The 26,643-nt window shown below is 53.1% G+C and overlaps 11 protein-coding genes across 11 annotated transcripts; 7 read left to right on the forward strand and 4 right to left on the reverse strand.

Annotated features, from left to right (window-relative positions):
* Positions 1-1,449: 1,449 nt before the first annotated feature.
* BO66DRAFT_421575 (uncharacterized protein) lies at positions 1,450-2,368 on the reverse strand (the record flags this gene model as incomplete). The annotated part of the gene is made up of 5 exons (XM_025649969.1): positions 1,450-1,617; positions 1,670-1,832; positions 1,864-1,968; positions 2,033-2,037; positions 2,093-2,368. 5 exons carry the CDS (start codon positions 2,366-2,368, stop codon positions 1,450-1,452), a joined length of 717 nt encoding a protein of 238 aa, XP_025502362.1.
* Positions 2,369-2,698: 330 nt separating this feature from the next.
* Positions 2,699-3,868, forward strand: BO66DRAFT_393098 (uncharacterized protein). The gene has a single exon (XM_025647676.1). It carries the CDS (start codon positions 3,110-3,112, stop codon positions 3,401-3,403), a length of 294 nt encoding a protein of 97 aa, XP_025502363.1. The 5' UTR covers positions 2,699-3,109; the 3' UTR covers positions 3,404-3,868.
* Positions 3,869-4,128: 260 nt separating this feature from the next.
* On the forward strand, positions 4,129-6,096 carry BO66DRAFT_377509 (MFS general substrate transporter; the record flags this gene model as incomplete). Its single annotated transcript, XM_025645757.1, has 6 exons — positions 4,129-4,460; positions 4,516-4,565; positions 4,614-4,730; positions 4,785-4,936; positions 4,987-5,355; positions 5,423-6,096. The coding sequence occupies exons 1-6, from the start codon at positions 4,320-4,322 to the stop codon at positions 6,094-6,096; spliced, it is 1,503 nt and encodes a 500-aa protein (XP_025502364.1). The 5' UTR covers positions 4,129-4,319.
* Positions 6,097-6,225: 129 nt separating this feature from the next.
* BO66DRAFT_326676 (uncharacterized protein) lies at positions 6,226-7,023 on the reverse strand (the record flags this gene model as incomplete). The annotated part of the gene is made up of 2 exons (XM_025643914.1): positions 6,226-6,440; positions 6,516-7,023. The coding sequence occupies 2 exons, from the start codon at positions 7,021-7,023 to the stop codon at positions 6,226-6,228; spliced, it is 723 nt and encodes a 240-aa protein (XP_025502365.1).
* Positions 7,024-7,269: 246 nt separating this feature from the next.
* Positions 7,270-8,438, forward strand: BO66DRAFT_393102 (NAD-dependent epimerase/dehydratase family protein; the record flags this gene model as incomplete). Its single annotated transcript, XM_025647677.1, has 1 exon — positions 7,270-8,438. The coding sequence occupies exon 1, from the start codon at positions 7,526-7,528 to the stop codon at positions 8,435-8,437; it is 912 nt and encodes a 303-aa protein (XP_025502366.1). The 5' UTR covers positions 7,270-7,525.
* A 210-nt stretch (positions 8,439-8,648) lies between these two features.
* BO66DRAFT_326931 (alpha-galactosidase A precursor) lies at positions 8,649-9,479 on the reverse strand (the record flags this gene model as incomplete). Its single annotated transcript, XM_025643924.1, has 1 exon — positions 8,649-9,479. One exon carries the CDS (start codon positions 9,477-9,479, stop codon positions 8,649-8,651), a length of 831 nt encoding a protein of 276 aa, XP_025502367.1.
* A 1,962-nt stretch (positions 9,480-11,441) lies between these two features.
* BO66DRAFT_326739 (uncharacterized protein) lies at positions 11,442-13,709 on the forward strand (the record flags this gene model as incomplete). The annotated part of the gene is made up of 5 exons (XM_025643920.1): positions 11,442-11,543; positions 11,598-11,726; positions 11,787-12,545; positions 12,616-13,379; positions 13,454-13,709. 5 exons carry the CDS (start codon positions 11,442-11,444, stop codon positions 13,707-13,709), a joined length of 2,010 nt encoding a protein of 669 aa, XP_025502368.1.
* Positions 13,710-13,849: 140 nt separating this feature from the next.
* BO66DRAFT_393104 (glutamine--tRNA ligase) lies at positions 13,850-16,773 on the forward strand. The gene is made up of 5 exons (XM_025647678.1): positions 13,850-14,698; positions 14,791-14,868; positions 14,922-15,295; positions 15,344-16,321; positions 16,374-16,773. The coding sequence occupies exons 1-5, from the start codon at positions 14,314-14,316 to the stop codon at positions 16,452-16,454; spliced, it is 1,896 nt and encodes a 631-aa protein (XP_025502369.1). The 5' UTR covers positions 13,850-14,313; the 3' UTR covers positions 16,455-16,773.
* Positions 16,774-16,936: 163 nt separating this feature from the next.
* On the forward strand, positions 16,937-19,105 carry BO66DRAFT_353049 (endonuclease/exonuclease/phosphatase family protein). Its single transcript, XM_025644796.1, has 4 exons — positions 16,937-17,720; positions 17,779-18,144; positions 18,198-18,643; positions 18,712-19,105. Exons 1-4 carry the CDS (start codon positions 17,054-17,056, stop codon positions 19,036-19,038), a joined length of 1,806 nt encoding a protein of 601 aa, XP_025502370.1. The 5' UTR covers positions 16,937-17,053; the 3' UTR covers positions 19,039-19,105.
* Positions 19,106-19,623: 518 nt separating this feature from the next.
* On the forward strand, positions 19,624-20,990 carry BO66DRAFT_126623 (uncharacterized protein). Its single transcript, XM_025641958.1, has 3 exons — positions 19,624-20,021; positions 20,081-20,478; positions 20,526-20,990. The coding sequence occupies exons 1-3, from the start codon at positions 19,770-19,772 to the stop codon at positions 20,947-20,949; spliced, it is 1,074 nt and encodes a 357-aa protein (XP_025502371.1). The 5' UTR covers positions 19,624-19,769; the 3' UTR covers positions 20,950-20,990.
* Positions 20,991-22,759: 1,769 nt separating this feature from the next.
* Positions 22,760-26,329, reverse strand: BO66DRAFT_412823 (Clavaminate synthase-like protein; the record flags this gene model as incomplete). Its single annotated transcript, XM_025649376.1, has 11 exons — positions 22,760-22,992; positions 23,093-23,380; positions 23,440-23,801; positions 23,872-24,018; positions 24,073-24,389; positions 24,436-24,487; positions 24,537-24,671; positions 24,826-24,872; positions 25,210-25,512; positions 25,568-26,046; positions 26,107-26,329. 11 exons carry the CDS (start codon positions 26,327-26,329, stop codon positions 22,760-22,762), a joined length of 2,586 nt encoding a protein of 861 aa, XP_025502372.1.
* Positions 26,330-26,643: the final 314 nt, after the last annotated feature.

Genomic DNA, 26,643 nt, shown 5'->3' on the forward strand with positions numbered 1-26,643 from the left:
AGTTTAGTTGCAGGCTTTGGGAGCGATTGCTTGATTGTTTGTGATGAACGACAGCAGATGGTCAAGCGAGCTCTTTTTATATTCTTTTGATATTGTTGTGAAAGCTCACTGTGTTCGTCGTAGGTCACATCGTGGTAGTGATGATCTGCTATAATGGGAGTGAGGGTTCTGAATGCGGAAGCTCGTATACTTCCCAACGCGGCGCGGGTAATACGAGTCCTGACCGAAACCCATCCAGTGCCCGAAAAGTATTATGCGGATTCCAAACTTACCACCCCAGATCCATTGATGATCTTTCTGGCAACATAATATCTACATTCAAAGGGTAGTGTAACGTCAGTCAGCGAAAGTGGCCTTCGCTGTGGTTACACAATATTGAAGGGGTTGGTGGTTTCGGCGGTGCATAGCGGGTAGCGTGGCTTTTGGCCAGATCTGTCCGACGTCAACAACGTCCTGGATTCGTGTTCTGGCATCGAGACCTGAACAGTCAGATGCAGTGTGACCTTGCCAAGAAGTAGATGTCTCGGTGAAAGCTATTCACATAAGCAGAATTTGTGCCCAAAAGAGGGACTCTTAACCAGACTGGGGTGGATTGTATGTGACCTGTCAGATCCCGATCACTTTCAAGGGGGCGCGATGGAATCCATATATCATTCTAGGAATACCAATAATCAATACTCAAACAGTCAATGGGTCCGAAGCAAGGAGGCTCATCTGTTTTGATGATACCTGGGAGAAAGGAAAGGCAAGGTCGAGATCTGGTGACTCGAGGTTTCGTTAAGGTTAGCAGGCCAGGATTTGATCCGCAGGGAGCGATATTGCCGTGCGATCGACAGCACCCCGCTTTCAAAATTCCATTGGCTTAGGGCAGGCAAGTCTTTTTTTAGTATCAGAAGACCTCTATTATAAGCAAGTAATTCGACAAACATACCATCGATTGGCGCTCCTTCGTGTGGGGTTGCATTGGCCTCAGGTCTTGCATTGCCCAGCATTCTTCGAGTCTACCTCAGTCATTTAGCCAGTCGCATGACAGTAAACTAGGCGTAGATTTGACTAACTCTGAGTATACGATCAGCGCCGCAATCCTTGAATTGCTGATAGAGTTTTTGATTGAGAGATTTTGTAAGACAGAAGAAGTCGTGAGAAAGCAGGAGTATTCTTTTATTGCCCAATAGCGGATAGCAGTCAAATCATAGTCATCAGGGAGATGAAATGGTCGGTCGCATGTGGAAGGAGTCGACAACTACTATACCTTAAATTCGTAACGTCCAAAGAATTCGAAGCAGATAAGCAGATTGTTATTCGAGTTTCTGGCGCCAGAACAAGGCTGATTTCATTCATCTTCCAATGAGAGACTTCGTAGTCAGTACTCTCTTCTCCAAGTATAATGTTATGGTGGGGCTTTCACGTTTTGGCCTCTGAGCATCAGGCACCAAAACTACCTGGTAGCTACCATGGCACCTCTGCACCGTCGTGAAAGCCCAGCCCATTCACATAGATATGATAGAACTTGCTGTTGTGAGTGCTTGTCGCAGAAGAAATGAGATCGAATACGGCGGTGGCGCTCTGCTGGGGCGTCAATTTGGCATTGTCGCTTCCAAAATCTGCTTTTACCCACTGGACATTGTCAGAACTCGAATACGAGAAATGATGAGTGGAAGAGGCTTACACTAGACGAGATGATCATGAAGATGAAACCCTCTCTGGCAAAAGACTGGACATATTGTACGGTCAACATGCTGAGGGCCGCCTTGGTGATCTTGCGGCACGGACAGACCTCGACGCCCTGGCGATGGAACCAAAGGTGGAGGATCTGAGGTCTCACATTAGCGCTTAGCGATAATTGAGCAGTGAGGTCCTTACACGTTGATCGCCTCCAAAGTACCATGTTCTAATAATTCCAAGAAGGCACTCGTGACCATATGAGCGCCGGTCACATTGGTGCGAAAGGTGGAGTCCAAGTCGGTCCTGCTGGAGGTTAGTGACTCTCAGTCAACAGATTAGGATGAATTCGCAGTCTGCCTACACTTACATCGTCTCAATTCCATCGGGCGCAAATGGCCTGACCCCGGCGTTGTTGACTAGGTAGTACGTCGAGTCCCCGACCAGCCAAGACCTTCTCGACGGTCGCGGCTGCCGACCCCATGTTTCGGTTTTCGGTAACATCCATCTCAACCTGAGAAACGCGCCCAGAAAACTGCGCAACCAATCGTGTCAATGCATCAGCCTGTGTTCGTGCGGCTGCGAAGACCACTGCCACCTCTGTACTGGGCTTGGAAGCCAGAAGACGGACCAGAGCCAGCCCAATCCCTCTTGAAATTCCCTTCGTGAGATAAGATGCAATGGTGCAGTTCAAGACAGAATGCATTTGCTTCTGCCGATCAAGTATCGAAGCTGACTTCAAACAAACTTCTTAGGGAAGGCATTGGAAGGTATAGCTTGCTTAACAACTGAATGCTGCGAAATCAGGTGTACTGTCAGTGACGTCGGTGGTAACGAAGTTAACACAGCGACCAGTTGGAGAACTAAGAAAATAAGCCCGACCCTTGTCTCTACGAGCCGAACCCTCAGACCTAACTTACCCAACGTCTACCTAGTACTATCAACTCCAAACTACACCAGACTACAGGATGGTCTTTACCCAGTGACGCCAAGGCCACACCTGATCCAATGCAGCGCACGGACCAGACACAGCCTCGTCAGCGTTGATGATCTAATCGGAGACAGACCCTGTTCACAATTTCACTTCAACAGCCCACTTCTGGCAGCAGCGCCAATCCTCGGAGATACACCAGCGATATCTATAACTCGAAAATGCAGCTCTTATTCGTTGAGAACAAGTAGAGTCCCCCAACTGCTGCAGGTACCCTTCCTGACTGCCATTACTGTATCTAGTCTTGTCGTCCAAAAATTGTGTCATCGCATCGGCCAAACACTAGGCTGTGAGGTGGTTGCCATTGGCTCTGGCACCGCAGCCCTTGACCACTTGGCCACGGCCCCTACCCTACCACATATCATCTTCATAAAGGCGTGTTGCCGGGTGACCCTATCGTTCACTGTTCAGACTTAGAGCCCCCACTGACTGATTGTGTAGACCTCCCTTCCAGGAATGAGTGGCTACGATCTGGTTCGTATCATCCGCACGCAGCCGCCCTTCTGTAACGATCTCCAACTACAAACGATTCCGCTCATCGGACTGACGGCGTCGGCGTCCGGAACCAACTTGTCTCGCGAGAGAGCAACTGGCTACAATGATTTCCTTCGCGCTCCCTTGCGGGTAAGCACGGTGGGGGAGACAATTGGCCATTGGACCCGTCGACAGATTATGGGCCCGGCCGACGTGCCCGCTTGGCAAATGAAGGCGTGGCATAGGCTTCATCGCGGTCCGCGATCACGGCTGTGATACCCGTATGTGATGAAGATGAAGAGGGATGACCCGGAGACTTGATCAAGAGCGACTGCTGCAGAATTTTCAATAGATGAAGAGAATACAACGCATTTAGGTCATGGTTTCTGCCAAGCCTTTCGACGCGTAGCCAGCCTTTACCGTGCGTGGTCTGATTCCTGACAGAAGTGACATGGGGAACGGAATTCATCGAGCATTCGAATTGAGTCAGGGAAAACGGGAGGAAACATGGTTCATCGTCTGAGCACTTTCCCATTCGGACCGGACGACTCGTGGTGGGCGCGCCACATAATCAAGGTCAGCCTTACGGAAGGGCGTTGTTGGCGCTGCTTGGTTCACGTGGGCGCATTCTTGGCTGTCTGCACGCCAATCGGTGATCCTCACGAGTTATCAAGCGCAAGCTAAGAGATTGAAAGCTTTCGCCGTGGGGAAAGTTGATGGGTGGGAAATGCATCAACAAACACCACAGCAAGAGATGAGAGCGAAGATAAGCTACACGTGCCGCCCCAAACATGGAACGTGCAGTTGCTGTGTCATGTGATTGGAGGGTATTCCCCGGGTGGGAACGGGCCGAGTTTTGCCTATGATTGGTCCGGTAGTGATGTTGGCCGGCCCTGTCTATATCCAGTTTAGTTACTTGCCAGTGGCTGCAGGACAAGGAATGAATCAATATACTGATTGAGAGATAGCACCGATAATCGCATCCTTGACTGGATTGACTACTGCAACAGGATTAAGGTCACATCCAGCATGCCTCCACCAATAGTCTCTGTCATTCGCCTCCAAACCCGGATATAAAGCACGAGGGACGGGCTGTTCGCCTTCCTGCCGACTTTTCCTCACCACAAAGGCAACCTTTCTGCAAAGGGCTCTGTGCTATTCTCTACCACTGCGCTTGAGGTAGTCTAGCAACATGTCTGCAACACCAGACGCCTCACTTGCTCCCAAAGGAGATCTCCAGACCGTCATTCAGGCCGCCTCTCATGACGGAGAGACCATCTCCGATGCGGAAGCCCAGAAGAAGCGCCGCACTCTCTCGGACCTTATCACAATTGTGAGTTCCTGCATCCTCTTGTCCTGCAGACCACACATATTGATTTAAATCATAGGTTGCCAGCGGCTTTGCCTTAATCAGTGATGGATACCAGAACAATTTGATGTAGGTGTATCCTGCCTAAATCGTCTCACTCAACTAACCGCTGGCTAGGACGATGGTCAACGTGCTACTTGCCAGTCAATACAAGGAGCAGTACACCTCAGCTGTCAAGACTCGGGTCTCCAACGCTCTCTTAGTCGGTGAAGTTATCGGTCAGATTGCTATTGGGTAAGACGCAGCCATAACGATTCCCAGCCATCCTCCAGCGCTAACGTCACCCAGACTCACCTGTGATTACCTCGGCCGCAAGGCCGCTCTGGTGTTTACAACGGCTATGATCGTGGTCGGAGGAATATTAGCCACCGCATCGAACGGGTACACTATCGACGGAATGTTCTGGATGATGACGGTAGCGCGTGGTATCGTTGGTTTCGGTGAGTGCCGACACATCTCGCAACTCGGCGCGGTAGCTGACGGTTGACAGGCACCGGTGGTGAATATCCCGCTTCATCGACATCAGCATCCGAGGCCGCCAACGACCTGACCCCCAAGCAACGCGGGCCGGCCTTCATCATGGTGACCAATTTCCCTCTCTCGTTTGGCGGGCCATTCGCGGTCGCGATCTTCCTGATCGTCCTCTCCGCCTGCCACCAGTCGCACTACAGCACCGTCTGGCGCGTTTGCTTCGGTATCGGCTGTATTTGGCCGCTGTCTGTCTTCTACTTCCGGTTCCGGATGATGAACTCCGCCCTCTACCGCCGCGGCGCGATCAAGAAGCATGTCCCCTACATCCTTGTAGTCAAATACTACTGGAAATCTCTGATTGGAACCTGCGGAGCCTGGTTCTTGTACGGTGTGTAGTCTCTTATGTCTTCGTGACAAACAATTACAGTTACTGACTGACAATCTCACCTTCCCAGACTTTGTCACATTCCCCAACGGCGTCTTCTCCGGCACGATCATCTCCTCCGTCATCAAAGACAGCTCCGTGATGAAGACCGGCGAATGGCAGCTCCTGCTGGGCGTGATCGCTCTTCCAGGCGTCTTCCTCGGCGCCGTTCTGTGCAACCGCGTCGGGCGCAAGAACATCATGATGATCGGATTCACCGGCTACCTGGTGTTCGGCTTGATCATCGGCTGTGCATACGATAAGATCATCAAGATTATCCCCCTATTCGTGATCTTCTACGGGTTGATGCAGAGCTCCGGGAATTTCGGTCCGGGGAATATGCTGGGTCTGCTCTCGTCGGAGATGTACGCGACCGGCGTGCGGGGCACGTGCTATGGTATTTCGGCTGCGTTTGGCAAGGCAGGCGGTGCGATCGGGACGCAGGTGTTCACGCCGATAGAAAACCACCTGGGCAAAAAGTGGACGTTCATCATCGCTGCAATCTGCGGTGTGGTCGGGGTGCTGGTGACGTACTTTTTCGTGGAGGATATCTCCGGGGAGGATCTGCGGGTCCGCGATGAGAAGTTCCGTGCTTATCTGGTCGCGCACGGTTGGGATGGGGAGATGGGGGAGGACGATCTTAAGGCAGTTGCAGACGAGGGGATTCCTCCTGCTCTGTTCGAAGAAAGCAAGACCGCCCACTGATTTGGCATGAGATATGATATATGAGCAAAAGTCTATTTGGCTGCGTTGGCGTAATTGTGAATAATATTATCTGTGTAGATCGATTTCTGTCAAGTGCATATTCCAATTCCTGAATCGTCTCGACCCCCTTCAGCTATTCTCCCTGTATGCTGTCCTGATCAGATACGCCAGATGTTCCACCTCGTGCTTCACCCACGGCATGGCATGGTGATAATCCACCTCGAACAGCTCACTCCGCTTAGGCTCATAATACGTCGCCAGCTGATGTCGACTCAATGGCAGCACCGGATCCTTCAAGCCATGCACGTGTATCGTGGGGATGGAGACAAGCTCGGCGTCGGATTCTGCCCCTGCAACCATCACAGTCAACCCTCACAGTTAGCTTTTGATCAAAAAATTGTCAGGGGGAATGAACATACGATGCGCGCTCTCCGCCACCATAGGCGCGCCAGCCCCCATACACATAACTCCGAACTTCAAGCTCGCCCCCTGTGTTGTTGATGCCGTTGACTCTCCGCTCGCAGCCCTCCGCTGTTGATCCAGCAACAACCCGCCCGCGGGCCTCGTTCCCTGGCTGAACCCCATCACCCCGACCCAAGGACCCCCGGGGCTGTGCTGGTCTCTCTCCCGCATCAGCTTCCAGATCCGCTCGACGCCATCCCGACCGGTTATATCATACCCACTGCCGTCGGCGAGCTCGGTGCCGGAGCCATCCTGCGTGAACCAGGAGCGGAAGGGCTCGTAGCCGCGAAAGGCAGGGAGGACGCCGGGCCCAGCGTCGCGGAAGAAGGGTCCGTCGAAGAAGACGAGTTCGAAGTCCGGTTCGAGGAGCTTGGCGAGGTGGCTGCATTGGACTTCGTAGACGGACGCGCGCGAGCCGCCGCCGTGGAAGCAGGCTATGCGGGGGCGGTTGGCGGGCTTGGTCATTCTGCGGAGGTTGTGGTAGGTGTGTGGTTTTTTCTGGCGAGGGAGTGTGTCTCCTTTGCGATGGATGAAGAGAGAGGGGCGTAAGTCGAGGTCAGAAAGTTGGTGAAAGGAGTGGAGGGACTAGCTTGGCTGGTGTTGGTGTAATGTCATGTGAGGGGTACGCGGGATGAATTGGCAGCGGATCATTACAGAGCATTGGCACTAATGATGTCAGCTTGGATCCTGCACGTAGGATTGCTGCGCAGCATACCGTTCAAAGTTTTGTCTTAATTCTCATTCGATTGATAAAATCAGTCTAGATATGAGGTAAGTAGCTCTTTCCAAATTAATTGTTTTCGTCGGAATATCCAGCTATCATCTCCTGCGAATGCCCAGTAAACAAACATCCGCCCAATTCGGCAATCCCCCGCAACCCCCACAAACCCCGCACTTCTCCCCTCCATATCAACAAAACCACCACGTAGTCCACCTCCATCCCCTCAGCATAGCAACACAAATCACCATGTCCAAACGCATCATCATAACAGGCGGCTCCGGCAAAGCCGGCCAATTTATCATCGCCCACCTCCTCCGCCAGAACTACACCATCCTAAACCTCGACCTGCACCCGCTGCCGGCCCCGCTCGCGGCCCGCGTGCACACCATCCGCGTCGACCTCACCGACACCGGCCAAGTCCACAGTGCCTTCCACTCGCACTTCGCGTTGACCGAGCCCTTCCGCGAACCACTCCACCAAGCCCCTCACGCAGTGATCCACCTCGCCGGCTACGCGCGCAACATGATCGTCCCCGACAACGAGACGTACCGCGGAAACGTGCTGGCCTTCTACAACGTCCTCGAAGCCGCCTGTCACATGGGCATCCGCAAGATCCTCCTGGCGTCGTCGATCTGTGTCTACGGGGTCGCGTTCGCCGAGGGCGATGTCGACTACGCTTCCTTCCCGGTGGATGAGTCCGTCCCCGCACAGCCGATGGACGCGTACGCCATCTCGAAGGTGTGTGGGGAGCAGACTGCTGCTGGGTTTGCGAGGCGGTTTCCCGGGATGGATATCTACGTGTATCGGCTTGGGGCGGTGGTGAGTCCCGAGGAGTTTCAGGAGAAGTTTAGGGGGTATGTGGAGCGGCCGGAGGAGTGGAAGGTGCATGGTTGGGCGTATACGGATGCAAGAGATCTGGGAGGGATGGTGGAGAGGGGGTTAGTTGTGGATGGGTTGGGGTTTCAGGTGTTCAATGCGGTCAATGATGAGATGACGAATTTTGAGGAATCGACGCAGGCGTTTTTGGCGAGGGTCTGTCCTGGGGTGCCGGTTACGAGGGAGTTGGTGGGCAGAGAGGCGCCGGTGTCAAATAGAAAGCTGAGGGAGGTGTTGGGGTTTGTGCAGCGGGTGCGGTGGCAGGATGAGTATCAGATGTAGGATCCTGAGTTTATTGGACTGCTGGAAAGGTGGTGTAGATATCTTTTGATGACTATCTGTAGATATGTAACTAAAGAGTTATCTTGAAGCATCATAAAAAGTGGACAGGTAAAGAAAGGTACAGTCATCATATCAATCATGAACAGAGAAGTAAGCAGACAAACTTGAAAGTCAGCAGTCAGATCCATTCATGACAGGGTTCACACGTCTTCTAGAAACAGTCTGGATCCATCATCTTCTCGTCCGTCCCGGTAAAGTCTTCAAGGGTAATAGTACCTCCTAGGCCCGAAGTATCTGCAAGACAAAGAGACAAACCCTCCATCTCCAGCCGAAGCAGGTCTTCATTGTCACACTTGTGGGTAGACTCGAAATCAATCAAGATAGCCTTTCCATTGCTGATAAGGAAGTTGTGACGGTTTGTATCGCCGTGCCGAAACCCCAAGGCATGTAGTTGAGACAACGCCTGCCTGCAGAGGCCAATATCCTCAGATCTAGCGTGCCGCGCATCAGGAATTCGCTCCATGAAGAAGCCGATAACACGACCATGTTCAGTCAGATGGCCAAGGAAACGAGGCCCAATCCCGTGGCCGTTCAACCACTGATAGACTGTAGTTTCGTTCTCCATGGAATCCATATACCAGTACCAGGGCTGGAGTTTGGCGACCACAGTGTCGTCAAACTGTGGACATTTGACCTCATAAACTTCAAATTGAACTCTGTCACCCAATTCAGCGTCCAGTAGGTCGATGGAGGTTTCATGCCAGGTGTTCTCCACGCCGGGAAAGTCGGTCAGGTTGATACGTGTAAAGTAGGGGCGACCGTCTTCATCTTTGGCCACAACACCATCGTTCCAATTCCCAGTGGGGAACCTGGGGAGGATAGTGTATAGAAGTGGTGGAAAGCACATTTCATCATTCTCATAGGTGTCCGGTTCGACAGTGAGATATTTGACTTGCTTGCCGTCAACCAGAAGACGGAAGTAGCTTTCCGTTTTCTTGTCGCAACTGTTGTTGAGTAACTTGATCTCCGGGAAGTTACTCATTTTCGCACTGGACACTTTCCTAAGTATCCAAAGTTCTTTTAGCTTCGACCGGAGATTGTTGTAATGATCTTAATACCTTCAAGTTGTCTTATCTCTGCCCAAGACAAAACTTGCTGAATCTTACTGTCGAGATCTCAAGACTGATGTTGGCTAGTGAAAGTTAGGCAGTAGGAAGATAGGCAGTGGCAGGATAGGCAGAGTCAAGAAGAAGCTGCGAGAAGATGTAACACACTCGCTCTGGTGAATGTGAGAAATAAAAAGATGTGGATCTCTTACTCTGATCATGTGAGTGAATCTGAACCTTTGACCTGACCTTTCCTCCAATTATCTCTGTGTTAACTACTTTCCTCTACAACTCAACCCTTGACCTGATCACCGAAACCCCCAAGTTGACTGATCCAACAAATATCTATTCCATCTCTTTTCCGTCCCACCCAATCTAGCCACATTGCAAACTGCCCAGAAAAGCTTCTTAGATCCACCGAGATCTCGTGTTTCGAAAACATTCAAAGTATGTTTGATAGGATTGGTACTGGTAATCTGGGGTCACTAATGATTTTGAGTACAGTCCTGTCGATCTAGGAAGCTTTGTCAAGTCTTACAATTTCGTACATCTGAACTCAAGAAGTAAGTTTCTACCCCTTAAGCTAGATACCTTATTTCGATTCTAATTGGGACCCAGTCATCGAGATGTGCATCAAGTATTTCGCTAGATACACTTGTGGCTGTTTGAGAGAGACACGCTTCGTCCAATGCCAGGCACGCGTGGGCACAAATGTGAGATGTGACCCTTTTACAAAGGAGCTGGATTTCAATACTCCTCACATGTGTGCACGCCACCTTGTCAAGCCCAACACCGATGAGATGAGAAGATGATCCGCGACAAGAAGCAGAAGGCCAAATAGGTTCTTCTCAAATGGGAATTTTCCACAGCTTGGAGAAGTAGGGAAATTTCGTCAAGATCAGGGATGCTCGGATGGGATTTTTACAGCTCGGAGAAGTGAAAAAATTTCTTAAATTTGTGGTTAATCCGCTCTTGTACTAAGCTACCTTGCACTATCTCCTGGGGAATATAGCAGAAGCTATATGGCTGTCTAACATCAATCGTGCTTCGTAGGCTTATATTCCAAGTAATTTTCATCAATGGTTGGGTTTATCTCAGACACGGAATAGGTTGAAATTGATACTTGGGATGATGACCAGAATAGGACTAAATTAGCAGTAATATGTGCTATTGCCCACAGCAGCACCAAAGATGATCAGAATCTATTCTCCCTCGATACGAATTCTCAAAAGTAGGCTTATTCTGAGGTCTGGGACTGTTGGTGATAGTAACTGATATGCTTGTTCAATGCTAAGAATGATTTAGTTCTCTAATTGTCTGTACAACCTGCAAGTTTCTCTTCAATTATCCTGTCTAAATCGATTATGTGATACTGAACACTATCTGGCAGGGCATGTCTTGCATACTTCACAAATTGGTGTGTTGGTCGATCAACCTAATGAGAACATCTATGCTTGACGCAGGGTCCACCTTGTCTTAAATAACAGGTCTGGACGTCAAGCACCTAGCGTAAACCATGGCTGGGAAGTGCCAAATCTGGTTTAAACTCCACCATCAGTTTACTTGGACACTGCGGGACTAATTTCCACCTTGAGTATGGGAAGGCCTCCGCCTCGACAGTGGATGCTCGGAGTTACTGATGATTGGTGCTGGGCGGAACCGGCAGCTGAGTCAGCGGCCGCGAGCCTGAGTCAGCGGGCCGATGGCGGGCCTGTTTCTGCCTCCGACCTCTCACACTCGCACACCGAGACTGCATCCCACTCAATCTCTCGGCCATCCATCCTAGCTCTGCCCTATACCCCCTTATCCCCGAGCTTGCTATGGCTCCGGACGTTTTCCGTTAATCTCGATTGGTCCACTGCTGCTCTAGACAGACCCTTGAGCCCTCATTGATGCAGATGTCCACCTCCACTCCATCCTCGGATGGTGGTGAGCGTCCCCCCTCGGCGCCCCCTTTGCGCCGCACGGCCCGGGCCTGTGACTCGTGCCACCGGAGAAAAGTAAATCTTCACCCTCTTGCTGCCTTTTGGGTAACCTGCCTGACCGCTCTTTAGATCCAGTGTGATCCATCCATTCCATGCAACTGGTGCCGCCACCATGATCTGGACTGCACTTTCAATAGGCCCATAGGGGGAAGTAAGCGCAAGAGAGCCGCCAATGAGCCGAACCCCATGACTCAGTACGTATCGTGCGTTGCGGATCATTTCCAAGTCGTCTAACATCCTGGCAGCCCGCCCCGACAGCAGCTCCCCCCCGGGGAAGACCTCGAGGACAGGGTAACGAAGCTAGAGCAGCTTCTGGTGCGATCTATGCCGACCAATGAGCACCAACGTAATTGTACCTCGCTGATCTCCCAAGGGTCCTGGCCATCGGACCCGGCCGCTTATTTCGGCCCCCCACGGACGTCGGCCGATGGTCCCTCAGCCAGCGACTACATGCCTCGTTCCAGCAGTGGTCTGTGCTTCGGCAAGATACACTTCGCAGGTCACTATGTGGGCGACTTAAACTCATACAATGGTATTCCAAGCCTCTCGCTTGACGGTCAGGAATGGGTGCAGTCACGCACCGGCGAAGACAAGAGATTCAACAGCCTTTGGCCCTCTCAGCCTCAACGACCGACACCACAGCCACCCAGATCCTTCTCACATACACTGCATGGCTATGCGGGTGTCCCCGATCTTCCGGACCGATCCGTCGTAGATCAATATGTCCAGCGATACTTTTCTTCTTTCATCCGATTCATTTTTCCTCTTATCGACGCCTTACTGTTCAAAGAGACTGTCGACCTCGCCTATTCCTCATACCAAGATCCTCTACCGGTGGAGATGATAAGCGCCAAAACGTGTGTGATGACCTTTTTGGCACTTATGTCGATGATCCTCCGGCCGCAAGATAATCTTCCTACGGTGGACGCGGACGTCTATGCAGTCAAGGCACAGAATCTCTTGCCCCAAATCATGAATGATGTCAGCCTGTCTACCTTTCAAGCAATGTTAATGCTGGTCAGTTTACATTTCCTGTGCGATTTGAGATTTCCCGAATAAAAATTATAAATCATGCTGACACGTCAAGACCATGAATCGAGTCTTCTCTGGTCAACTTCAAGCTGCCAATCAATGTCACGCCATGGGTTGTCGGGTCATGTTCTCACTAGGAGCCCAGCTTTTACCCAACGAGCGACCGGCTCCCCCGTCACCACATGATGTCGAGGATCGTGTTTGGCGTTATCACAAACAGCTGCGGAACTTGTTCTGGCTCTGCTATACCCATGACAAGGAAATCTGTCTCCGATCGGGGCAGCCGCCGATCATTGATGATGAACACTGCAACCTCTCTCTTCCTGCCGATTACATGCAGATACAGTATCTTGAAGACGAAGGCGCCGACAGATCCATGTTTGATTTTATCGGGCTTCCTCACTCCCCGGTCGATCTGCGAATGACTGTGATTAAGTCAAAGGCCTACCGGGCACTGTACTCCTCCAAGTCCCTGCTCAAGTCCGATGCCCAGCTCTTGCAGGATATTCGGGAGCTCGACGACGAGCTGGAGCGTTGGCGCATGGATGTCCCGCCTAAATTTCGTCCATCCTTAGGACACTCTTTCGAGAGTCATGAGAATCCCTTTCTTCGCATGCAAGCTATAGTCTCTCGGCTGGAATACCACTATCTGATGGTAACGATTCATCGAGCGGCGGGCCGCTGTCAATCCTGGGCAAATACCGACACTGGGGTCATGGAGGGAATCAATTCGAGCATGCTACTCGCGGTGGAAGCAAGTCGCTCCACCTTGTTGTTTCTGCGCCCGACTATCGATTCGATATTTCCCGAGGCATTCTGGTGAGCTTTTTCGTCTTGCTTCCTATATCCTACACTCACCACCATAGATTAACTCCATGCACTGACCATAACAGGATGATCACCTTTTACCCCATGTCTGCTATTCTCACGATATTCTGCAACATCCTGCTATTTCCACTCGACCCGCGTGCGGAGGAAGACCTTACACTTCTTGGCTCAGTCCCCGACCTTATCAAGGGCTTTCGTCTACAACGCTTGAAGGATAACGAAGCGGCGCATATGACAATGGTGGCAGACTTTGTGGCCGAACTCACACGCTTGGGCAATTGCGCTATCCGTAAAGCCCGATATAGTGTGTCGCCGAGATAAAAGTTACGTTCTTGTCTTGTACATATTAATGATTTGGACATACGATAGATACCCACACGGTGACACGCTTTAGCCAGTCAATTGCGCTTAGATGAGTCAATTATTTATTCTTTAGCAAAAGAGTCAAGATCGAGGCCGGTTTCGCAGAGTTCGCGTTGGATTCTATTAGGTATTGAGTCATATGGTCGGCCAACGGAACGCCGATATATACTGAATCACCCGAAGTGAGTCACGGTGGCAGTGTCATGGTCAGTACAACATGTAAGTACGCAGATACCCCATCTTAGATAACCGTCAAGATTGGAATACGCTACTATAGAGAGTATATCAAACAATCGATGCGAGGTGACTTACTTGCACGACGTGCCAACCAAAAAGCAATCAAAGCTTAAAGTTGTCGAGGTCCACGACCATACTGATAAGCCGATCAATTGGGCGCTTATCGGAACCTCACCACGTGATCTGCACCCGACGGATGACATAAGCCACGCACGGGAAAGTTTCCCCTCCACCCCGCCGATAAGTCCAATCTTTTGTCGTTCAGCACCGTCACCACGCGACCTTTGTCCTCCTATCCTCGATTCCTTTAGACCAATCGCCCATCATGACGGACGCTGTCGTTGAAGCGACGGCCAAGCTTCAGCTCGATGAGGAGACCGGGGAGATGGTCTCCAAGGGAGAGCTGAAGAAGCGGTTGCAGAAGCGTGCCAAAAAGGCGGCGAAGGCGGCCAACGCGGCCGCTGCTCCCAAGCAAACCGCGGCCACCCCCAAGCCTGCGGCCACCCCCAAGCCCGAGGAGGAGCAGATCGACCCGGATGCCATGTTCAAGCAGGGTTTCCTGGCTGCGGTCCACAAGGAGCGGCCTGTTGTGCCGTTGACGCGCTTCCCCCCGGAGCCCAATGGATACTTGCATCTGGGTCACGCCAAGGCGATCGCTGTCAACTTTGGTTTCGCTAGACATTATGGTGGAAAGACGGTACGTTCGATTCTGAATTGGAATTGGGAATGCTGCTAACCATTGCAAAGATTCTTAGGTATTCCTCCCATCGTCCCCGACTCGAGTGAGCAAAGCGACTAATGATTAGATTCGATGATACCAACCCGGAGGCTGAGGAGGAGAAATACTTTGTGGCTATTGAGGAGATTATCCAGTGGCTAGGTATGAGAAGCGCATGAGGTGGTCAGGTGTGTGCTGACAGGGTCGTTTCACAGGCTTCAAGCCCGCCGCTATCACCCACTCGAGCGACAACTTCCAGAAGCTCTACGACCAGGCTGAGAAGTTGATCACCATGGGCAGAGCCTACGTTTGCCACTGCAGCGACACCGAGATCAAGCTCCAGCGCGGAGGAGAGAATCACGGCCCCAGATACCGCTGCAAGCACGCCGAGCAGGATGTCGAGACAAACCTCCAGAAGTTCCGGGATATGAAGGCTGGCAAATACGAGCCCCAGACCGCTTTCCTGCGCATGCTCCAGGACATTGAGGACCCCAACCCTCAAATGTGGGATCTGGCCGCATACCGCATCCTCAAGCAGGAGCACTTCCGCACCAAGAACGAGTGGTGCATTTACCCCACCTACGATTTCGTATGTAAGGTCCAGCATGCTTGATGATGCTTGCTAACACTGTACTAGGCCCACTGTCTGTGTGATAGTTTCGAGAACATTACGCACAGTCTCTGCACGACCGAATTCCAGCTTTCCCGCACTTCCTACGAGTGGCTGAACAGCACCCTGGGCGTCTACGAGCCCATGCAGCGCGAATACGGTCGCCTGAACGTTAGTGGAACCGTCATGTCGAAACGTAAGTTGAAGAAACTGGTGGACGACGGATACGTCCGCGGCTGGGATGATCCCCGCCTGTACACACTGATTGCTCTGCGCCGCCGTGGTGTGCCCCCCGAGGCGATCCTCTCCTTCATCAACGAACTCGGTGTGACGACTGCTCTCAGTCTGATCAAGATCTCGCGCTTCGAGCAGACTGTCCGGACATACCTTGAGAGCCGTGTTCCCCGGTTGATGCTTGTGATTGACCCCGTTCCGGTGGTCATCGAGGACTTCGAGACGGTTGAGGATGGTCAGCTCAACTGCGATATTCCTTTCTCTCCCAAGAACCCTGCTATGGGCACTCACGAGATTCGCCTGACCAAGACCATTTACATCGATCGGTCGGATTTCCGCGAGGAGGATGCCAAGGGCTACTTCCGTCTGGCCCCCGGAAAGAGCGTCGGTCTCTGGCGCGCACCCTACCCCGTCAAGGCCACCACTTTCACCAAGGATGCTGACGGTAAGGTCACCGAGATTCGGGCTGTTTGGGATAAGGAGGGCGGCAAGCCCAAGACCTACATCCAGTGGGTCCCAGATAACTCGCGCAAGGTGGAGGTCCGTATCCACGACCCGCTTTTCAAGTCGGAGGACCCCGGTGCTGCTGAGGGTGGCTTTTTGAACGATATCAACCCCAACAGTGAGACCATCTACAAGGATGCTCTGATCGAGGCGGGCTTCGATGAGGTCCGTCGGAGGGCTCCTTGGCCGGAGGCTGCCGGCGAGAAGGAGAAGGGCAAGAGTGGACCGGAGAGTGTCCGTTTCCAGGGCATGCGTGTGGCCTACTTCGTGAGTCACTCTTTCATGATTGCTGGATTTATTTTCGCTAATTTTATATTAGGCTGTCGATTCGGATTCCACGGAAGACCGCGTCGTGCTGAACCGCATCGTGTCTCTGAAGCAGGATGTTGGGCGCAACTAGATGCTGGGCAAGTATGCTTGAGAACGTGATAGACATGCGGAAGCGGCGCTGCCCGATGTTCTTCAGGTGCGAGATTACGGGACTGCACGACCCTGATAGCCGTCTATAGTACCTGCATGGGTAGTGAGGCGCTAGTTATCACCCTGCAGAAATGTGGGCGCATGACTGGGTGAGAAGCTTGGTCTGTTGAATGGTGTGTTTTTAGCGTGATGATTCTTATGCAGAGTTGAGGAGTGCCAAGGTGTTGATAAGGTACCATGCAGGATTCAGATAGTCATAAATGAAGTTATAAATGAATAGGCAGGGGAGTTATATCAGCCTGTGCTATACATTCTTAATCTTACGATTCCGCCGGCTCCCGAGTGAGGTAACATCGTGCCGAGTACCTGCTTTGCTTGGCTGCAGCATTGCGCAAGGGAAACGTGGGTGTTATCAGTTCCCCTCACTGGTCCAACTCCCACTTTCTCAACTGCAAGCATTCCCCCTCTCACCTGCAATCATGAGCCACTGCTTCTCTGGAAGGACATTTAAACCACCGTGATGGCTGCTATCGAGTACTCAGAGCAACGAAGCATTCATCAAGAGCGCCATTCCACAAGATGCGCGCTCCCTTACTTTCCACGGTCGCATTGCTGGTGCAGACCGCGGTCGCAGTCACCATCAACGAGATCACTGGGGACCGGTACATCTCTCCATATGCCGGTACCGAAGTCACTGGCCTTGAAGGTCTGGTGACTGCCAAAGGTTCCTCTGGGTTCTATCTGCGCTCCACCAGTCCCGATTCTGACGACAAGACCTCGAACTCGGTCTATGTCTATGGAAGCACCGCGACCAAGAGCGTCACCGTGGGAGACATCATCACCCTGAGCGGCAAGGTCACAGAGTATCGGTCCACGTCCAGCTATGTCTATTTGACCGAGATCGAGTCTGCGACCGACATCACGGTGGTCTCGAGCGGCAACACTGTGACTCCCATTGTGATCGGCGGGAATGGACGCAGCCCTCCCACCGAGCAGTTCACATCGCTTGACAATGGGGACCCGTTCAGCCTGCCAGGGAACAGCAGCCAGCTCTCAACGGCCAATCCCGTTTTGGATACCACCGCTTACGGGATGGACTTCTGGCAGAGTCTGACCGGGGAGTTTGTCAGCTTGTCGGGCCTGACAGCCATCTCCAAGGCCAATTCTTACGGCGATACTTGGGTCATCGGGGACTGGACGGTTTCAGGGAAAAATGAACGTGGAGGGTTGACGATGACTGCCAATGGTTGCTTGCTCTGAGCCTCCTATCAATAGCTTTAGCTTGCTAACTCGTGTGTTGTTAGACTCTAACCCCGAAGCACTCATCGTTGGCTCGCCCCTTGATGGAAGCAAGAACCCGACCGACGTCAAGTTGGGAGATGCACTGGGGGATATCACCGGGATCATCACTCAGGCGTACGGCTACTACGCCCTGCTACCGTCGACTGCGTTGTCCGTAACGTCCTCGAACGCGACCGAAGTACCCAAGACGTCGTTGGTCTCGAACAAGAAATGTAAAATCACCTTTGGCGATTACAATGTGGACAACCTGGGGCCGGACTCATCGACACTCCCCGGCGTCGCTGGTCATATTGCGAACTATTTGCAGAGCCCGGATATCGTCTTCCTCCAAGAGATTCAGGATAATGATGGTTCGACGAATGACGGTGGTATGTGCTCCCTATTTCGCTGGGATAAAATCCTGACACTTTCTCTTGCTCAGTGGTATCGGCCAATGTGACACTCTCAACGCTGGTCAGCTCGATCGTCGAGCAGGGCGGTGTCCAGTACGAATTCTTTGACATTGATCCGGTCGACGGCACCAACGGCGGCGAAAGTGGTGGCAATATCCGATGTGCTTACCTGTACAATCCTGAAGTCGTGCAGTTGCGCGACGCTAACCCAGGCACCAGCACGACGGGCACGACCGTCAAGTCCGGAGGCACGTTGAGTTACAACCCGGGGTTGATTGACCCCACGAACGAGGCCTGGGACGCGAGTCGGAAGCCCCTGGTGGCGCAGTGGGAGAGGGCGGATGGGAGGAACACCTTCTACACCATCAACGTGCACCTGACCTCCAAGTACGGCAGCACGTCTCTGGAAGGCGACCTCCGGCCACCTGTCAACGGTGATGTGGAGAAGCGAGCTTCGCAGCTAAGTGTGATTGCGGTAAGTCTCGGTGAAATTGCCATGTTCCCCCCGAAGCTAGTCGAAACTAATCATGTTGGTGCAATTAGGACTTTGTGAGCTCTCTTTTCGCGGAGGTAGCCGACGCCAGAGTCATTGTGGCGGGCGATTATAATGAATATTCATTTACGGACATTTTCAACGTGTTCACAGAGGTGGGCCTGCAGGAGATCGATGAAGTCGCTGGGCTTGCGGCCACGGAGCGATACACCTACCTATACGATCAGAACAGTGAGCAGCTGGATCATATGTTTATCAGTTCGGCACTGGCCACAGGGGCAAAGGTGGAACACGTCCACGTGAACACATGGGTCTCAACCGCAGACCAAAGTTCTGATCACGATGCGACAGTCGCTCAGATGAGTGTGTGCCAATAAAGGGCGACAGCCTACCAGAATATACTAGCGGACTAGCGAAATCAAGGACGGCTAGATCGCATTCTCTCGTGTTCTCATCTCCACTAATCTAACTGTTACGTGATAAGATCCGTGCATTCTCAGCTGTAATCACCAGTGTTCACGCCAAATATTGCCGAGATGGGCTTGGTAGATGTTTACCGGGAGTCCGGGACCAGCATCGGCTGGGGTTGCAACTCTGCGAGTGCCTGCGAAACTGCGACAAACCATCTGGAAGGAGAGGAACCGCAACATGGCAGGATTCTGGTAGCGAGGGCCACAGCAAACCTTTCCACGTGGGCGGGCCTGGGCCGCGGCTTTCCTGGTGGTGCGCTGGAGTCCTGGTCGGTGGGAAATTTTCCTACCCGAGCGCTCGGGCATGCGAAGGCTCCACTGCAAGCATGGAATCCCGATCGATAGTCAATCTTGAATCAGCCCGTCTGTAGCCGGTGAACCAATCATTCGCTACAGGGCCTGCTTCGGCCGATGGTACAGTGGATCCTGGAATTGCGACCACTGGTGAGGGGTGAGGGTCTGTAACGCCCGTTTTCCATGGTTCAAGCCCCTCGAGACGGAAGCCAGGCACTTTTTCTGATTTCTGCCCCGAGGGGGACGTCATTTCGGCCACGCCGTGTTTGAGATAATAAGAAAATGTCTTCCCGGGCTCAGCGCGGCAGTCTGGGATTCTGGTATTCTCACCACTGCTCACCACCATGGCCGAAGATCGCAGCCTAACCGTGCGTGCGGTTGCCGCGGTCTTCCTGGCCCTGGCAACCATCACGACCGTCCTGCGATGCTATGTGCGTCTTCGGATCGTCAAGGCTTTTGGCTGGGACGATGGGATTATGGTCTTGGCCTACATCTTCTATGTCTTCTTCTCCGCTTGTATGATTGGTGGTAGTCTTTGGGGGACAGGCCAACATCTCAATCAACTGGATAACCACCATCGCGTGACCGCTATGAAGGTATGTCTTTGTGAACAAGGAACCACGCAGGGTACTCAATGCTGACTGAGTTGCTCTAGTATTGGTTCTATTGCGACATTGGCTACGCGATTGGTTCTATCCTATGCAAAATCTCCGTATCGATCTTCATTCTCCGCATCACCATCCACAGAGTCCACCGAATCGTCATCGGAGTCGTCGTCGGCCTGGTTGTCGTTGCTGGGTTTGCGTTCTTCGTAATTCTCCTCACACAATGCAAGCCAATGGCCTTTTGGTATCTTCGTCTTAGCACTGAGGAGGTTGGCAAGGGCACCTGCATATCCACACATGTCGCGATGGATGCGCTCTATGCCTTTAGTGCAACCTCGGCGGTTTTTGACATGACGATCGCGGTCCTCCCTATCCTGCTGGTTCGGAAGCTGAAGATGCAAAGTGACGTGAAAATTGCGGTGGCTGGTCTGCTCAGCATGGCCTGCGTGTATGAAATCTGGTTCCTTTCGACAGACCACTGCTAATCCCAACCAGGGCGTCCGTCGCTGTCATTGTCCGCATTCCTTACATCCCGACGCTCCTTAAAACCGACTTCTTGTACGAAACCACCCCTGTCGCCATCTGGTCGAACATCGAAACCGGTCTGGGTATCTTCGCCGGCAGCATGGCCACCCTCCGACCCCTGTTGCGCAAGTTCCGGCCATCGACCTACCAAAACACCTGGCCCAGCTCCTCGCGCGGCAAGCGCAGCAAGTCGATGCCGCTGCAGTCGAGCCAGCGGCAGGATTCCGACCGCATCCCCTTGGAAGATCGTTTGTACGGCACCACCTTTTTCACCGTCGAAGCGGGTAATGATCGGTATTCTTCCACAGGGTTGGACCAGGTTCCGATATTACCGAAGCAGACATACATGCCACAGATTAGCGTGAAGCGGGAGGTTCATGTGACGACTGTTTAGGACTGGACGGGATGGTGAAGGTCTGATGAGACGAAGTCTGAGGTCGGAGGACCGTGAATACGCCGCATAGTAGGGCTGCAATCTAGTCCTGCTCGGTCAGCCATAGGACAGTCCACGATGTCTGAGATCTAGAGGTTTCATTTCTCAGATTGGTCGTGGACAAATCGCCAACACGCATCAAGCGACTGGTTGGGGCCACGCCGTGTCTATCAGACACTGCAGCAGCAAGACCGCTCAATTGGGATAGAAGGAGCATCAAGCCCTGGGCATGAGCATGAGGACAGCACGGAAGTTGTTGAGGACTAGCAACTTCTACAGCCATCTCACTCAGCGCATCAGCCATCAATCCCACGGTCGGCGATAGCCGACTGGGGGTGAACAATCCATCACAATTATACCCCGATCGACCACACCGCACACGGTCGCATCGATGTCATGACCCTATAGAATATAATGTTTACTTTGTCTATCCCTATCTCGGTAGCTTCACGCTTCCTCAACTCAATCTCCGAAAAGAAGCTGCGACCAGATATCTTCTGTATCCCAACGGCGTATAGATCAGATAAGATGCGATCGGCATGGACCTACTGAACGAAGTGGACACCTTCCCTGGGATCGAAGCTAGAGTTGGAAGCATCAAAAGCGATCAGCGCGCTATCGGGTTGTGGGCGATCGGCAGATGAAGTTGCCGAATGGGGAATGCGACAATAAAATTTCAACATTCTTCTGCTCCATCTGATCCATCGGATGCGACCGTGCCTGAGGAGTGCGTGCAAGAGGAATGCGGTCTCTCAATTGGTTTGACTCAGTCGGCCTAGTTTTTGTTAGTGACACTAACCTACTGACTATTCTTAAGGAGAATCGACCACCATACATGTCCAGACATATACAGAGAACGGTGTGGTTGGTTGATCTTGATCGAACAACACACTGTCATAGATAAAGTAACTCTTTTTCTGGCCAATAGACCTTAGATATCAGAACTCGGCAAACTAAGTGTCAACGTGCCAGCATAAAGCTTTAACGAGGGCCTGTCTACAGCTGACGCCCGCTGGTCAGAGGCGTTGTCGGCCCAGTGTACCACTGCACCAAGGCCCGTACTTGCATCTTCTTAAGCCCTGTTCTAAGCGTCTTGTCTAAAAGATCATTGAGCGGGTACTCTTTGAGCGCTCCTTAATATCTCACTAGAGTCATCTTAACCACTCTTCATATGACTGTCAGAGCACTTTTTCAGTCAAGATCACGTGACATTCTCCAGATACTCAGCCTCCCACACAGCAGGTAACAAGAAACGCAACCATCGGCTTTCACATGTATCTCACTGCATGTAGCACATTCAACGCCTTGCTAAACACCCTTCAAGACACTTTCTTAGAGTCGATGAACCCCTAATATATTGAGCCAGACCTACAACCTGAATATGCAGCGGGGCCTTCCCTAATACCGAGCAGAAAAGGTAAAGTCACGTGGCAGTATTAAGGAGACAGCCAAGTCACTAAATATAGAGCAGGAAGCAGCCAATCAACGGACATCACACTCCGACGGCCTGAGGCCCTGGTAAAGTCACGGGTTCCATCTGGCGGCTCGCAGGCGATTCTCACCAAACAGATCAAACAAAAACATATACCAGCGGATCACCAGTTCTCGCCCGTGCATAAAACTCACCCACTCCAATACACATAAACCACAACACAAACTCATCCGCATAACCCGGACCTCGGAGAACCCTTCCCCTTCCCCTTTTCTGTTTCTCCCTCCGTTCCCCAAGCCCCCCCCCCCCCATTCCCATCAACAAGCAAGAAAAGGCAAGCTAGATCGACCCATGCCCCGCCGTCTCAAACGGCAACCCCCAACACACGACCCCGACCACCACCCACAGCGCCGCCGAGGCATAGATGGGCGCGGTGGTGAAGCCCGTCTGCGACGCGACGAGGCTGGCGCACAGCCCGCCGAACCGCAGCAGGCTGGCCGCCGTGCCGGTGCCGGTGCCGCGGTGCGGCGCGGGGAAGGATTCCGGGGTGAAGGCGTACATGATTGCATACTCTGCAGAACCCGATCATTAGTTTGAGTGTTACACGTGGGTGCTTGGGTTCAGCTGGGCTCAGCTGGGTTAAGTTGGGCTAGAAAGAAGAAGCAGGCCTACCGAAATTCCCCAGCATGCCCGTGACGCACGCGAACGCCAACGAGGAAGTGGGGTTGCTGACGCCCACGTAGGCGAACAGGAACACCCCCGTGATGATGGACGAGAGGCCCATCATCCATCGGCGCCCGAAGATCGTGGTGACCAGGTATGCCGCGGACAGGGGGCCGACGACGCCGACGGCGGATTCGATGCAGTAGTTGCGGTAGGTGGTTGTTAGGCTTGCCGATGAGGTGAATTTCGTGGCTAGGTAGGAGGGGAGGAAGTTGAAGTAGAGGGGGTAGGCGATTCCTGCTCTGGTTAATATCGTTGGGGGAAGGGGGTGGGACGGATGGTAAGGGCAGACGAACCGATGGTCAACCATATCCCCCAGATGATCACGGTGTGTCGGGTTAATGGTCTGGTGGCGAAGAGCGCGCGATAGTGCTCGCCCTTGAAGTCTTTCATGTTCTCGCGGAGGATCTCGGTCGTCGAGAGGGCGGACGACGTCGTGGACGGGATGCCCAGTCGGGCGTCGATGTCCTGCAGCATGCTCAGGGTCAATGGGGCCGGCTTGCCGTTCGCCTTCGCGACGTGGTTGACGGCGTCCACGGCGGCTTGGTCGCGGCCCTTGGAGAGGAGGTATCGGGGTGTTTCGGGCAGTTTAAACACGAAGGTGCGGATGAGGGTGAAGGCGAGCGAGAGACTGCCCAGGGTTATGAGGGTGTACCTCCTGCATTGATACGGCATTAGCATTATCTCCCCCTCCCTCAGCTCTCTCCCTATCTGGGGCAGGAACTCACCACCCCATATTATCCCCCCGACGACACGTCTCCGGCGTCGAATCCGCCGCGCAGCTGAAATTCGCCAGAAACACCCACGCCACCAGCGAGACAATCAGCTGGCCCAGATTCCACCACGCAGACAGCGCAGTCAGCAGCCATTGATGACTGTCCTGTTAGCCCCCTATCCCCTCAGCATATCACCACCAAAAGAAGACTCACCTCCCCGGCACAAACTCCAGAAAGATCATACTATCCACCGGCACGTTCCCCCCGGCCGCCGTCCCGACCATCGCCCACATCGCGCTGAACCCCACGAAGTTCATCGTCCCCGCTGCCCCACAGAGAAAAATCCCGGCGATGAGCAACGTGCAGTTGAACGCGGGCTTGCGGCCGATGAGGTCGCTGGAGATGCCCCAGAAGGAGGCCCCCAGGATCAGGCCGATGTAGTAGGCGACGGAGCTGTAGCTGACCTGCACGATACCGGGGAATTCGAGCTCGATGGGTGGCTGCACGGCGCTGATGCCTTGGGATGCGAACTGGCTGGTCAGTTTGTCCAGGATGCTGGACCCAAAGGAGACGTACATTGTCCACGATCCATCCAAACCCCGTGACCACGAAGAGTTTCCATTGGAACCTGTGCACGTTAGTGATGCTGTCGGACGATGATCGAGGGGGCAACGTACCGCCCCATCCCTATCTCCTCCATGCATCGCCCGATGAGTTCTGACTTCAGGCGATACGCTTCCGTCGTGGACGTGCCGTAGAACTGCTGCACGTCGGGGTCGTCGAAGATCACGCCCTTCGTCTCGGCCTCGAGGCTGTGGTTGTCGTTGTCATGGCGAGCCTCTCGGATCGCGTCTGCAGCGTCTTTCTCCGGCTTGATGCTCTGGCTCTCGTTCTCGGGAGGGGTTCGTTGCACGTCATCCATGGTGTTGTCTTCGGACGTCTCGGGATAAACGGCCATATGATCACGTATCACGTCTTGGAGCGTCGACGACTGCCCTGTACTCTCTCAAATACTATACGAGCTGAGTTAGGGCTGGCGGTGCATGGACCACCTCCGCATTACGCAGCAACAACCACGGGAATCTTATCGGCATATCCAAGGGTGGGGGGTTGATATCATGCCTCCACTCCTGAAGGCAGTATAGTAGGTCCCCTTATTACCCAGTTCTCCTTCTGATTGGCAGGATGGGATGTAGGTGTTTGAGCTGTGGCGAACCACCCAAGAAGAAATCCGAATGGAAGAGTACTGTAAAGCGACAGGGGTTGAACTAGGTGATTTGATAAAGGCTCATATGTACAACTCAATCTAGACATGGACTACGCCCCGACAGGCGCCACCGGTGCCGCTACCTCCATCTTCGCCTTCATCTCCTGCTTGTACTTCTCCGCTCTACCGTAACTCTCTTTGTACGACGCCGTCACCATATCCTCGACCGTGATCGGGGGGTACTTGGGGTCCTCGCCCGGCTGCCGGCAGTTGGGCAGACACTCGCACAGGTAATCCGGGTTCCCGCTGAAGAAGAACGGGATGCTGTACCGCTCCTTGCCGGACTTGTTGATCACCCGGTGGATGTTGGATTTGTACCGGTCGTTGGCCATGCGCATGAACAGGTTGCCCAGGTTGACAACGTAGGCTCCGGGCACGGGTTCGACCTTCTCCCGTTAGTACCTCCTCACACCCCTGACAAGACACAAGCAAGAAACTTACATCCAGCCATTCGCCGGTCGGCGCGTCAAGAACTTGCAGCCCGTCCACCTCATCCTGCAGCAAGAGCGTAATACAACCAAAGTCGGTGTGTGCGCCAATCCCCCGGTTCAGCTTTTCGTCCGCGTCCTTCGGCTGGGCCGGGTAGTGCAGGTATCGCATCGTGGCGACCGCCCCGTCGGTCAAGGGGTCGAAGTAGTCTTCCGACACGTCGAGCGTCAGCGCCAACGCGCCCAGCACGTCCTTGGCCAGATCAAACACCGCGTGGTAGTATTCCATGGTCGTGCGTTTGAACTCCTCTTTGTCCGGGACGGTAGGCGGCCACTGGTTGGGGCCGCTGTTGAGCTTCTTCTGCACGAAATAGGGATGGTCCTCGGAAATCTCCTCGCCCACGTAGTATCCCTCCTTCAATTCGGGCCCGGTGCCGACTTCGAGCATCTGCGATCGGAGCAATTCGTAGCCACGGTTCCAGGTGTTGTGATCTACCCAAACTCTGCATTAGCGCGGGAAACAAATAAGCTGTGATCAGTGGGCGCACGTACTCTTGTCAACCAGAACCTTCTCCTCGAGGGGCAGATCAAAAAATCGTTTCGTGCAGGCCATGACGCGCTGCTGGAGCTCGCGCGGTACGCGGTGGCCCGTGATCTGGAAGAAGCCATTGTACAGACAGCATTCGCGGATCTGTTCGACGAGCTGTGCCTTTGCAGCGCTATCGCCGCCGTAGAACGCGGAGAAATCAAGGATTGGAGGGGCGCTGGGAGACATCTTGCTGACTGGGCTGGAAAACACGAGCTTGGATGGGTGAGGGGTCGATTGCCATTGTCCAGTGAATATATCCTTTATCGCGGGCTTTATCGCCCATTGAGGGGTCACTATCGTGGATGATGCTCGGAACGAATACCGAGGAGTTCGACGCGAGCAGTTCAGCAGCGGACAAGAGTGGGGGACGGTGAAGAATGGGGATTGACGAGGCCAGACCACCTTTTACGATAAGACTGATAACATGGATGCGGGGAAAGTCGAAATGGGAATAGTCGGTTATCAGAAAGGATATCGATAGGCAGGGTGGGTTACACCAC

This window comes from Aspergillus aculeatinus (assembly GCF_003184765.1).
Source record: "Aspergillus aculeatinus CBS 121060 unplaced genomic scaffold BO66scaffold_34, whole genome shotgun sequence".
Taxonomy (NCBI): domain Eukaryota; kingdom Fungi; phylum Ascomycota; class Eurotiomycetes; order Eurotiales; family Aspergillaceae; genus Aspergillus; species Aspergillus aculeatinus.